The sequence below is a fragment of the Coenobita brevimanus genome, chromosome 20, assembly GCF_032717465.1.
Source record: "Coenobita brevimanus isolate Jiangsu-jjx chromosome 20, ASM3271746v2, whole genome shotgun sequence".
In the NCBI taxonomy this organism is placed as follows: Eukaryota; Metazoa; Arthropoda; class Malacostraca; order Decapoda; family Coenobitidae; genus Coenobita; species Coenobita brevimanus.
In genome coordinates this window covers 7,347,466-7,361,313 of record NC_136973.1, presented here as the reverse complement: position 1 = coordinate 7,361,313, position 13,848 = coordinate 7,347,466, and the positions used below count along the sequence as shown (strand labels likewise).

The 13,848-nt window shown below is 40.0% G+C and overlaps 1 protein-coding gene across 1 annotated transcript in view; it reads right to left on the bottom strand.

The window, feature by feature from the left end:
• The window catches only part of Fancd2 (Fanconi anemia complementation group D2), a 193,099-nt gene extending 183,035 nt beyond the window's left edge, over positions 1 to 10,064 (bottom strand). The window contains exons 1-2 of the mRNA XM_080266338.1: positions 9,863 to 10,064; positions 177 to 331 (exon numbers count right to left, since the gene is read on the bottom strand). Of these exons, the coding sequence (XP_080122464.1) occupies positions 177 to 331; positions 9,863 to 10,064 (357 nt within the window). The remainder of the gene's footprint in view (positions 1 to 176; positions 332 to 9,862) is intronic.
• Positions 10,065 to 13,848: the final 3,784 nt, after the last annotated feature.

Genomic DNA, 13,848 nt, shown 5'->3' with positions numbered 1-13,848 from the left:
GGCTGAACCTAGCCACAGCCACCATCAATCAAAGAAATCTAACCTGACCTAAAATCAACCAAAGAAAACACAACCTACCCTAACCTACCATCAACCAAAAAATATGCAATCTTCCCTTAACCTTATTCACCATCACAAATCATTCAAAATGTTACTTGTCCAGCTTCATGCCTGACCTGTGTGTAGAGCAGCGCCCATTTGAGTCGCTGAGGGACATTAAAGTGATTGTCTAGACCCTCTACAAACTTGGTGGCAAGCTCGGGTACACGATACACAGTGTGGAGTTTGAGGTTGCGTCGAAGATTTCGCTGGAAAACTGCCTGGTCACACCCTGAGGGAAACATAAGTCATTAATCTCCTGAATCCAGTACGTAGTTCTATATTTCATTATTTTTACCTACAAACAATTTTACTCAGCTCTGAGGAGACTTTTAAAACTGGAAGAGATACAGCTTCCAATAACCCTACTACTCCAAGAGATTCTTCCTAAATACAATGAAATTATCTGGTGGCAGCAATAGGAACTTCAAAGAATAAGTTATGAAAGGGACCACTGATATGAATAAGGGTTTTATGTGAGAAGGCAGTGCATAAATATGAAATTACATACATAGAAAATTCCAGTAACTTTTTCAAAAAAGAAAAGAAATAGGTTGCCAATGAAAGCTTATAAAAATACTGTGCTAAACAATTCTGTATATACAAGCCCATACACTACAGAATCCATATACAGTACTAGATAATGACACAGGATCTTTTATAAAACAGAATAAATTTTACAAAGTAACAGTACACTGTGCACACTATAAAAATAATTTGGCACCCCTGAGTGTGATAAATTATAATGAATCATGGGTGTGAATCTGTGTGAATCTGGTAGTGTTGGGAATTCAAAGTGCTTGATACGTGTGTCCCACTGTCACAATATAAGGGTGCCAAATCATTTTTAGCCAGTGTACTGAACCTTCATTACATTTTGAAAGAAATTAGGCTAGAAGGACTTATATCAGCTGGTGATTCCTTGTATATTGGGCATAAATGGGCTGACACACAAATACAGTACATATTTTTTTTAAATTATAGCGTACAGTAGTGGTTAACTTGACACATTTTTACCATAATTGCAGAAGCTGTTCATTAACGTAAAAATAATTTTCCCATAAGATGCCACCATTTACAGTATGTTAAATGGCAGCATCAGTCAAAGGTCAAGAGCCAAACACTGGATATGCTTACTCCAAACCTTCCCTGTCCCAGTCCTACTCCTAATTCAGCATACGGTTATACACTAACATTCCCTCCACGCATCTTTACTATCCTCAGTGTTCACCACTACTTTTCCTTTATCATTCTTCACATGCTGCTCACTTGTGATATCCTTGTTTTCCCTCTTCATCAGATTTGTCAACTTAAATACCACAATCTTCATTTTGGCACTATTTAAGCTATCCAGTAGGAGTCTCTGAGACCCAGATATTACCCTGAATGCCTCCTTTCTGATCCTATGCTTGGCAGCCGAGTATTCCTCTCTGTTACCACCCCTTTTCCATTCCTGGAAGTCTTTTCTCCTTAACTGCCACTTCTGCGCCTTTATCCCACCGCCATGTTATCTTATGTCTTGCAAGGTTCCTTGTCCACTCATATATTGAATCTGAAATTCTCAAGAGATTTTTCTTCAGAGCTCAGTACTGCTCATTAACACTTCTGTCAACAGCTCCCTGGTCGGCCACCACTCTACTCATCTCACTATGAATGGCATCCCTTACTACTGTACTAGGTTTTTCAACTTCCATATTTTCTTTCTGGGTGTATAGGTCCTCTTCTTCACCACCCACTCCTTCAGCACTATGTCACATATCAGTAATTTGCACAGCTGCACACACTCTTCACTTCCTATTAACATCCTTCACCAACCTCCTATCAGCCCTCCTGATCACAAGGCAGCCAATCTGGCTACTATTTCCTCCAGAATCATATGTAATCAGCTTATTCTCTTTTTTCTTAAAATGCATGATGCAAACAATCATGCTCATTGCCTCCCCAACTTTGAGAATCCTTCCCCTTTCTGCATTCCTCATACCATATGCACATCCCCAGAGCATGCTTTCATATCCTTGAGCTGCAACACCCACATGACCATGTTATGGATTTTTTTATTTTTTTAAAATCTTTTTTATTATTATTATTTTTTTTTAGGGGGGTTAGTGATTTTACTTTTTCATTTGCTGGCAACTTCAAGGTCTCATACAAGTCTTGTGGAATGGAGAGGGCTGTAATTATGCTGTAATTGAAGTGCTAGGTGGTGGCGACCATCATCCACTCACTTGATGTAGTGCTGCCTACTTCTTCCTTAGCCTTTATCATTCTTTTTCTGTGCCTGCCCTCCTCTCTTCCTATTTCTCCCATCTTTTTTGTCACTACTTATTGCTTTTCTTTTCGTTACAGGTGGCTTTACATTAAGTGACAAGCCAAATGGTTTCCTGTAAGCCAAGAAACCATTTACAGCACTGGGTGGTAACCATATAACCAAACCATATGTGCTCCCTACATGTCAAGTGGGTTGGTGGAGGGTTAGTGCCCCTCTCTGTAAAACAAATAACTCAGAGTCAAATGGCCACCCCATACGGGATTATGGCGTCTGGGAATAGATAGATAGATAGATAGTCAGATATTCATGGAAATACTTTTCTTGCACAGCATAACACTAATATAAAGGAGTTTTCAAGAACATATCTACAGTATTACATGAGAAATTACAGTACAGTGCAGTACTTGAATTCCTTCAGTATGATTACATCTTTCTTGTTCATTCTCGGTAATGCCATACAAAGTGCTGGAGAGGGATGCCTTCATGTGGTGGCACACATATAAATGGGGGTTCTGCTGCCTGGTAGTGGTTATATAATTGTCCCTCAACTCATTCCCCTTTCCTCAAAAGGATGATAGTAGGCTGCAGGAGAGGGGCAATTTCATCTTGTAGTCCGCTGGATCAATATCTAAATAAGCCTGGGGCCGCAACAATCAATCAATCAATCAATCATTTCCTGTGGCACCCTCGGGGATGCATAGGGCCTCGATGAACTCACACCACCACATCCTATCTTGTACTAACTCCTCAAGATCTCCCCAACACTCATCTCCAGCTTCCCGTCGCATTGTCCTCACCCATGTCTCTTTTGGCCTTCCTCTACCTCTCCTACCAAGTGCCACCCACCCTGGTGTACCTCGTACTATTCCCTGTCTCCTATACACATGTCCTAGCCACTTCCATCGTGAGAATCTAACATATTCATCGATCGGCTGCACTCCCGTTATTTCTCTAATTCTACTATTTGGTATCCTTTCCCACCACTTAACTCCTAATATTCTTCTAAGTGCTTTATTTTCAAACACCAAGAATTTATTTTCCATAGTCACTGTGCTGTACCAAGACTCGTGTCCATAAATTAAGATACAGTAATCACTCTAATATCCGGACGCCCAATATCCGAACATCCCCACTAACCGAACCTTATCGTCCTGGGATCAAACATTCCCAAAATGGTCCGAAAATCCAAAAAAATTGGGGAAAAAAATCGATTTTTTGCCGTCCGTAATTTGAACTTGCCGCGCGCGCCGCGTGAGAGCATTGTTTTGGTTCGTCATTCCTCTGACGTCCGATAGAGCGCCGCTCCATCCTCCCCACTTCCCGCCTGTCTCTCACCGCGACAAGAGTCACCGCTCGACGTGAGTTTGCGGCTGTCTTCAGAGTCTTCTGTAGTCGGTACGCCATCACCACTACCCACCGATGCACCCCTTGGACGCCTGCCAGTGATACTCTCGGGCTCTGACAGTGAATAAACAGCAAGAACTTCTCCACTAGACCACACGGGAATTTTGAGTGTTGTGCAGTGAAAAAAACGGTGTGTTGTGTTAAGGTTTTCAAGTTGGGAGAAAAGACTAAGTAGAAAAGAAATTTAACGTAACTAACCTTCTTTGTTTTGGCTTTGGAAACTTAAAAAAACTTGGGAAAAGTTAATGTGCAACACTTAAATTTAATGGAACATTATTTGGACTAAAGTGAACACTGTGAAAAGAACGGACTTCTGTGTGTTAGTGACTAAGTTCAGTGCAAGACTTCAGGAAGAGTGTAGTGCAAGTGCTTCAGGAAATCGTTCTTACTGTCAGAGTCCGAGAGGAGGCGGTTATTCATCGAGGTGGCCAGGGACTTGCTGTAAGTAGCCAAAATGTTTCATGTTGTACTATTTTCCATACTATATTTACCAGAATGTTTCATATTGTATTTTTTCCCATACTATACTTACCAGAAAGTGTCATACTGTACTTCTTTCCATACTAAACTTACCTCATGCATGTGCAGTAGGAATGTGTTTTTCAGAGTTCGGTTAGGTTCGGTTAGGTTAGGTTCGGTTAGAGTCCATAAGTACCAGAATGTTTATTAATGTATGAACATACTTCTAAACCCACATTTTATGTGTCTATTGCATTTATTTCAGTCATTTATGTGCCTTATTGGTGTGATTTGGGTGTTAAATAGGTGCTATGCATGTCCGGAGGGAGTTGTATAGGTGTTTCTCTGTGTTAGGGTCCGTAAGTACAAGTCCATAAGCTGGGGCCCAATATCCGGACAAAACCAATATCCGAACCTACCGATGGCTCTATTGATCCGGATATTGGAGTGATTACTGTACTCCTAACCATTACCTTATAAAGTTTGATTTTTGTATGCACAGAGAAATTGTTATTATTCCAAATATTTTTAAGCATTCCCATTGCCTGATTAGCCTTCTTTAACCTTTCCTCGAATTCAAAGTTCAAAGAACCATCCTTGGCTAAATAAGTACCTAAATATTTAAACCTATCAACTTGCTCTACAACCATACCTCCAATTACACATTCCTGCGCATTTTCCACATTCATATTGATTATTTCAGTTTTTCCACAATTAATAACCAAACCCACCTTGCGACCTTCACTCACCAAACAGTCCAACACTCTCTGCATCTCTTCTGGCCCATCACAAATCAAAACTATATCATCTGCATAATCTAAATCCAAAAGTTTCCTGTTCTCTCCCCAAAGTATACCTGCACCGGTTTCTGTTCCAACGCGTTTCATAATGTAATCAATGACCAATATAAATAGTAAAGGCGATAGAACACCACCTTGAATTACTCCGGACTTGACTTCAAACGAATCACTCAGACAACCATCAACCATCACTTTACAAAATGTGTCCTCATGCATGTTCATAATGACCCTCACAAACTCCTCTGGTATTCCATAATGTCTCATGATCTTCCCTATAGTCTCTCTCGAAACACTATCAAAAGCCTTTTCAAAATCAACAAAACAAAGACTTAACGGCACTCTCATTTCATTAACTTGCTGCATCAAATGCCTAACTATAAAGATCTGATCATTGCAACCACGTCCCTTTCTAAAACCAGCCTGTTCATCCCTCAGAATACCCTCAACCAACTGGCTCCAACCTATTTAACAACACTCTACTGAAAACTTTCAAAGCTATCGGTGACAAAGAGATTCCCCTCCAATTACCACATTCACTCAGGTCTCCCTTCTTCGAACTTTAACAATTACACCATTCTTCCAAACTGATGGTAGTAACCCCGTCACCCATATCTTATTGAATAGCTTGGTCAAGATCATTATTAATCTATCCCCCTCCACTTTAAACATTTCCGGAAATAAACCATCCTCCCCTGGTGCCTTATTATTCTTTAACTGTTTTACTGCTTTCTCCACTTCTGCAAGCCTCAACTCTCCTGTTTCTATATTTAAATCTTCCTGAGCAGACGGTATATCCTCTTCTGGTGGTATTGGTCTATTAAGAACTGTCTCAAAATGCTCTTTCCATCTATTTTTAATATCTCCATCTTTGGTCAATAAATTTCCTTCCCTGTCTCTAACTGGTATTTCCTTGCGTTTACCTGCATTACCACTCAGTTCTCTAATCGATTCATATGCTATTCTTTGACTCTGTCCATCATTTTTGTTTATTAAGATTTCAGTCTCTGCAACCTTTTCATCCACACATCTTTTATCTCTCCTAGCTAACCTTCTTACTTCTGAATTCAAACTCCAGTACGCAGCTCTTGCTAATTCAATCTCTTGTTCATCAACGCATTGCATCTCACTCCTCAATTTAGCCTCACCTCTCTTTTTTATCATATCCCATGTTTCCTCTGATATCCATTTCTTTCTCCTGAAGCTATGTCTCCTTCCAATCGTACATTTAGCAGTCTCATGCAAAACTTTGTTCACATCCTTCCACATCTCATCTACACTTCTCTCCCTCTCTTCCAACGTTTCCAACACCAAAAACCTATTTCTGCATTCTAATCTGAATTCCTCCTTTTCTTCTCCTTCCCTTCTAAGCTTAACAATATCGTATCTACCAACACCAGATTTTTCCTTCTTCTGATTTTTAAGTTTAAACCTTATTTTTGCAATGCTGAGTTGATGGTCACTACCAATATCTGCTCCCCGTTTAACATGAACATCTAGAAGAGAACTTCTATGTCTCCTACTGATAGCGATGTGATCAATCTGATTTTTATATTTTCCACACGGCGACACCCAAGTTGTCTTGTGTATATTGCAATGCTGAAAGAGTGTGCCCCCGATGACTAAGTCATTTGCTAGACAGAAGCTTCCAAATCTCACTCCGTTTTCACTCATCCTACTACCAACTCCCATCTTACCCATACATGCCTCAAATCCCTCATTTGAACAGCCCATTACTGCATTAAAGTCTCCAACGCAGATCAAAACATCATGTCTAGGTACCCTTCCTACTCCTTCTTGCAACTTTTCATAAAATGTGTCTTTTCTTTCATCGAGTGCATCATTAGTAGGTGCATAACACACAAACAGACTGATGTTGCCATGATTTGATTTAAACCATGCGTATAACAATCGCTCATCTATAGGATCCCACTCACATAAAGCCTTATTTGCCTTACAACCCAGTAACAATCCTACTCCCTAATAATGCATTCCGTCCTGTCGACCAGATATCAATAAACGTATACCATCCTCCAAATCCAACTTATCGACTCCAGTTAATCTAGTTTCTGTCAGAGCACAAATATCAAGTCCGTAATTTTGAAAAACCTTCACTAACTCATCGATTTTACCGTCATGATTTAGCGTTCTCACATTCCAGTTACCAATTTTAAATGTATTTTTTGCATTGACAAAGGAATTAGATTGTAATTGAGGCAACCATGAGATTCTTAGCACCCCCTGCCCATTTAAGGGCTGCACGGGACTAGGGGCCATTATTGTTCTTTCAGAGTCCATCAAGGTTTCTTTGGCTAACTTCCTGAACACCTCGCCATTGTGTTGCAGTCGCAGTAGGCAGCTAACTTGCCTGATTGCCCACACCCGAAAGACCCAGCTATGCTGTAGCCAGTCACGTGCCGGCATGCTTCCCAGCCATTTCACTCTCAAAGAGTTCCTCTGCCTGAGAAAGCAACCACCCCCCTGCTCCCGAGGGCTTTTGATCTGTGTAGGTAGAGGGCGATCACTCCCTCACTAGCCATATACAGTGTATATACAGTGTATAGGCTACACTCACAACAACAGCAATAACCAGCAATAACAGCAATAACCAGTGGCAGACAATTTTATTCAGTTCAAAAGAACCTCTTGGACTGGAGGTGTCCAAAACAACCTACACAGCATCACTCTAACCAACTTAGCATGACTGGCCAGTCACCACACCTCAGCACAAACCCTTCCACTGTCACTGGCTGGCCAAACACTATGTTATCCTTCACTATACTGTAATCGTCACTGCACACTGGGCTTCTGCCAGAGAATTTTCATTACATGTACTTACACATGAGTTTATTCAACTTCGGATGTTTTTGGAACTTGAGGTGCTAGATATGTTATTTATTAATTCCTTCACTAACAGAAATCTCCCTTAAACTGAATAAAATAACCTGGAAGTACTGTGCCAGTAGCAAGAATATGGCCTACTCAAGCAAGACTTTCTTCTTCATACCAGGTTAATATGTTTGTGCATAGGAGTACTGTATATACTGTATAATGCCATGTCATAGCTCCTGCTGCTTGGTAGGGTCCACAGAGGCCTAAGAAAAGCAATAGGATGGGTTAAGATTATAAGATTGTGATCAGAGGAGCACAATGGAAAGAAAAGATTAACAGAGTAAGCAGAATGATTAGTTATTAGGAAAAGGACAAGTATGTTGGAACTCTCTGCAAGGCAATCAAGGATATAAGTCATTAACCCTTTGGCCACGACATAGCATTTCTCAGTCATTCCCTCTGACGCGGTCTAAGTTCCTAAAAGCTGAAAGTGCTAATTATAACTTTGGCGCTATTCTTGTAATAGGAAATTACTGTGAAGTTTCCATTTTTTACTGTGACAATGGTAAAAAATGCACATTTCTATGAGAAAATTGTCATTTTCTTTGAAAAATGTGAAAATAATTAGCTTATGCTATTGTCTTATTTTGCAGCTATAGTAACTTGCATTGCTCACACTTTGCTAAAATGCATTTCAGAAGCATAAAGAACCAACTTCCTTTCACAAGAGTTCATATTTCATTTAGCAGTAAGACCTATTATGAAGTACAATATATATCAGTCATAACACAAGCCATCATTTGGATTCATCTTCGGTAAAACAAACAAAACATAATGATAAGTCTGTTTTTACTTTATTATTCAAACTGATAGTTACTCAGGTTTAGCTGCTTTCTTTTCTACAACAGATGGCAGAATATCCTATGCTGATGCACAGCTCAAATTCGAGGGAATGTAATATGGAAAAGCTTTTTGTCGGCTGTGGACTGAAGTCGCTTCACACGTCAGGAAGAATAATTAGTAGGGTAACCACAGTTGCCTCACAAGGACAGTGGGTTAAGGACAAAGATGCAGGTGGTTCACCAGGAGGATCAGTGAATGGTGAGGAGAGCAAAATGATGATGGTGAACACTGAAATCATCTAGAATGGAGATTTCAGAGAAGAGAGAAACTTATAGGTATCCCACCTTCTAAGTAAGGCAGTCAAAGAAAATCTCATAGTCAGTAGAATTAGGGGATAAGTATACAGGTATTGAGATGTTATTTTTCCAATTCTGGAACAGGTATTGTGGTGTGTAAGGACAGGATAGTGGAAACCAGAGTGTAGAGAATTCAGAGGACATGTGTTCAGGAATATGAAAGCAAGATATGTTACTGCATATGTACACACAACAACCACCTTTGGCTTTGAAATGAGTACTGCATAGAATATGTAGGAGGAAACAGAGAAGAGTTTGCTACCAGACAACAGAGTCAGCTAGGAAGATGGTGAGGTTTAGAGGAAAAGGAGTGGTGTTCAACAGAAAGAAAATTAGAGGAAAGGCCACAAATGTTGTAGAAATTAATAGAAAGTGAGTCAGCAAATGGTCAAGTACATCTCACTTGGACATCACTGGGAAAGAGGTGAATAATAAAAAGGTTTTCGTTCTCCCCTCCCCCCGGACTATGAGGCTTGGTGTCGAGATGTCATTTTAACAATCCTGGAACAGGAACTGTGGTGTGTAATGTCCATATAGTTCAGTGTAGGCAGTTAGAGGAAAATTTATAGGAGAGTATGCTGGTACTCCCCATATTACTGAAACAGAGAAAGTTCAGCAAATGGGGATGGTCAGAAGTTAGTCCTGAGGGCAGATGAAACTGGAGCTCCAGTTCTCCCTGTCACTAGCTTTCCATCCAACTCAGGAGTACTGCCCTGTCTGACCAATGCTACATTCTGCTCCACCTCACAGTGAAGGTTAATAAGACAGGTAGCTTACCAATACCAAAAACAAACATGTCTCACTTAGCGAGTTTGGGTGATCCCCACATCTCAGCACAAATCCTGCAGCTGCCACCAGTTCCCCAAACACTGAGTCATCCTGCAACACTTCATTAGCATTAGCTTGGCTGCTGCCTTGCTGCGACTGGGACTTCCTCCGTGGGCTGCCAAACAGGTCTTCGCTGTTCCCATTACCACTTGCAATCTTCCTTTTCTTGCTCGGCATGCTGGACCTGACTGTGTCTCTGAAATAGAGTAACATCTTGTTATATATGATATCTTTTATTTAGCTACTGGCTCATGTTCCATGTGATATCCCAAATTAACCCACAAACTGTGACATTCCTCAACAGAAGACATGGTTCTGACTGTGGTATATCTCAGCAGAGACCAATTAGAATGGAATTTCTTGTACTTTTCATACTGGCGCTCATTCTGGCTAAGAACAAGACAGTAATAAACATAATGATTTGGAAATTTGTATACCCATATTGCAGCAGGCTTTCTTCCATGTAAGTCTATACAACTGGTCTTTCATTGAAGAAAACAGTGGTTCTCTAGCTTAATGGCACACAACCCAACCAATAGGGTTGGTAGGGGCTCACAATCCCCAGCCTTCCCCAAACCTTTCTCACTCTCATACATGCACACATGCACATGGATACACACACACACACACACACACACACACACGAACAGCCGGAGAGAGAGGACGTCCCAGGCATCGCTCCTAACCTTGAGTAGTTTCAGGAATTTTGTCTGTCCTGTCTCCTAGGGTCTTTCTTTAAATTTAAAATAATGAATTGTTAGTAGACTACCAAAAATGTAAAGATTTGTTGGCTATAGTATACATGAATGTTTGTGGCTTATTCGGTAACAGCTGTTTAGGTACTTTACCGGTACGTTAAACATGGCCGAAAATGTAAACAATGAGGGAATGGAATTTCAAGGATTTGATGCTAATACTAATGTCATGGACCTGGTGAAAACATTAATTATGAGGATTAGTGAACTCGAAAAAAAAGTAGAGAATCTAGTGATAAAGGATGTGTCAGGAAATACGGAAACCACCATACAGAGTCTAATCCAGTCCAACGAAACAGCCAATGAAGAGATTAGGAATTTGAAGAGGGAAAATGTTGAACTGAGGAGGAAACTTGAAGAGAGTACTAATAAAACGGAGAAGGTGAGTAATGTATTAGAAGAACACAAGGCAAAGTGGGCACACGTAGAAGAAGAACAGAAAGAAGTGGTCAGCTTAAGAGAGATCATCCAGGAAGAAAGGGAAATGAACAAGAAAGAAATGGAAGAAAATGTAGTGAAAATACTGAAGAAAAAAGAGAAAATAGTGAGAGAAACTGTAGAAAGGAACAGATGTGTGGTAGTATTTGGAAACAGGGAAGAGGAAGAAAAGGTTAGGTTCGCAAGACTCGAGAGAGACACGAACATGGTGAGAGGAATATTAGGCAAGATTGACCCCGAAGGAGACAAGTGGGTAAAAGAATTTGAGGAAGTAAGGAGGATAGGGCCTTATAAGAAAGGGGAAACAAGACCAATGAGAGTCAAGTTTACATCAGAAAGTGTAATAAATGAGATACTTAAAGTGACCTGGAAATTAAGCAAAGAGGCGGGGATGGAAAATATTATAATAAGAAAAGATCTGAATGAAGAAGAAAGAGAAGTTTTAAAATCATTAAAGGAAGAAGTAAAGGAAAAAAATGATAAGAGGACAGAGGAAGAAAGTAATACTTTTTTTTGGAGAGTATTGGATATGAAAGTAAGGAAATGGCACCGTATTTAAGGAAATAGAAGTGAAGGAAACTAGGGGGGATGGTTGTGAAAGATCAGAAGTTGAGGAAGTGGTACGGACAGAGAGTAGGAGAGAAGAGGGTATTAATAATGTCAAAAATAATTTGAAGGTGATATATACTAATGTTGATGGTTTCATATCAACAAGGATCGAAATTAATTATTTCTTGAGAGAACATGAACCTGATGTCATGTGCTTTGTAGAGACCAAATTAAGAGAAGATATTGATGTTCATTTGGGAGATGGTAAATACAAACTGTGGAGAAAAGACAGGAAAGAAAAAAAGGGAGGAGGAGTGATGATAGCAGTGAAGAACAACATAAATGTAGATACTGTGGAAATGGGAGAAGGCAGGGCTGAAGTGATATATATGAAATTAGAAACTGGAGAGAATGTTAAGAGATATATGGCGGTAGTGTATGTTCCCCCAAAGACGAGAGCATGGAAGGATGACGAATACCATGAGATGTTGTCAGATATGGCTAGCTACTTGCAAAAAAATAATTGAGAAAAGCAATAATATAATTTTGGTGGGTGACTTTAATTGTAAAGAGGTGAACTGGGAGGAATGGTACTCGGGAGGCGGCGAGGATTCGTGGGGCACTATGTTATTAAATATAATAATGAATAATGTGATGACGCAGTGGGTCAAAGAAGAGACACGGTTTCGAGGTGAGGACACACCAGCAAGGTTAGATTTACTGTTCACCAAAGAACCCGATGTAATAGAATCATTGGAATATCTCTGTCCTTTGGGAAAAAGTGATCAAGTGGTCATTGAGTTCCAGATGTTAATAGGAAACGTCGAGCCAAGAGATGAGCTTCATAGACAGGGAAGATACAACTTTGGCAAAAGCAAATTTTACAGGATTGAGAAAATTTTTTGAAAATGCGGATTGGAGAAAATTCAGAGAAACAAGAGAGATACAGAGGAAGTGGGATATCTTTCTAGACCTCTATAATTTGGGAGTGGAAAAATTTGTACCAAGAGTAAGAGGGAAAGAAAACAGGAAAAAGGAGTGGTTTAATAGAAGGTGTATGATAGCCAAAAAAGAGAGAGATAAGGCGTGGAACAATTGGAGAAAGAGAGGTAACGACAGAACAAAGGAAGAATATAAAAGAACAAGAAACGAATACACAAGAATACATAGGGAAGAAGAAAGGAATTTTGAAAAAGGTATAATTGACAAATGCAAGGATGAACCCAAACTGTTTTATAGATTTGTTAATGGCAAACTGAAACAAAAGGAAGGAATCACCAAGCTGAAAGTAGATGGAGAGGTCTTTAAGGATGCGGCAATGCAAGCAGAAATAATGAATAAACGTTTCCAGTCAGTTTTCACTAAAGAAAAGGAGCTTGTGGAAGGGGAGGGAGTGATTAGAAATGTTCCGGTGATGAAAGATATAAAAGTGGAGGTGCAGGAAGTGTATAAATTACTGGAAACTCAAGATGTAAGGAAAGCCCCAGGACCTGATGGAATTTCTAATTGGGTACTGAAGGAATGCAGAGAACAACTGGCGGATAAAATTCACAGCTTAATTGTATGCTCACTGGAAGAGGGGAAAGTGCCAAAAGAATGGAAGAGGGCAAATGTGGTACCAATTTATAAGGGAGGAAACAGGGAAGAACCCCTGAATTATAGACCAGTGTCTCTAACCAGCATGGTCGCAAAATTGTGTGAGAGAATCCTGAAAGACAGATGGATAAAATATCTGGAAGAGATGAATATTTTGGCTGAATGTCAGTTTGGATTCAGAAGCGGAAGGTCATGTGTTTCAAACTTGTTGAGCTTTTACTCAAGAGCGATTGATGTGGTACAGGAGAGAGATGGTTGGATGGATTGTGTGTACTTAGACTTAGAGAAGGCCTTTGACAAGGTACCTCATAAGAGACTAATGTGGAAACTAGAATATATAGGAGGACTAAAGGGGAAACTTCTGGAATGGATGAGAGACTTTTTGAGAGACAGACAAATGAGGACAGTAATAAAGGAAAAGATGTCTGGATGGAGGGAAGTAACAAGTGGAGTCCCTCAAGGCTCAGTGTTGGCGCCAGTAATGTTCCTGATTTACGTAAATGATATGGTAGATGGAGTGAACAGTTATGCGAGTCTGTTTGCTGATGATGTAAAGATCTTGAGGAAGATAGAGGTTGAGGAGGATTGTAAAATACTGCAGGAGGATTTGGATGGGATACACA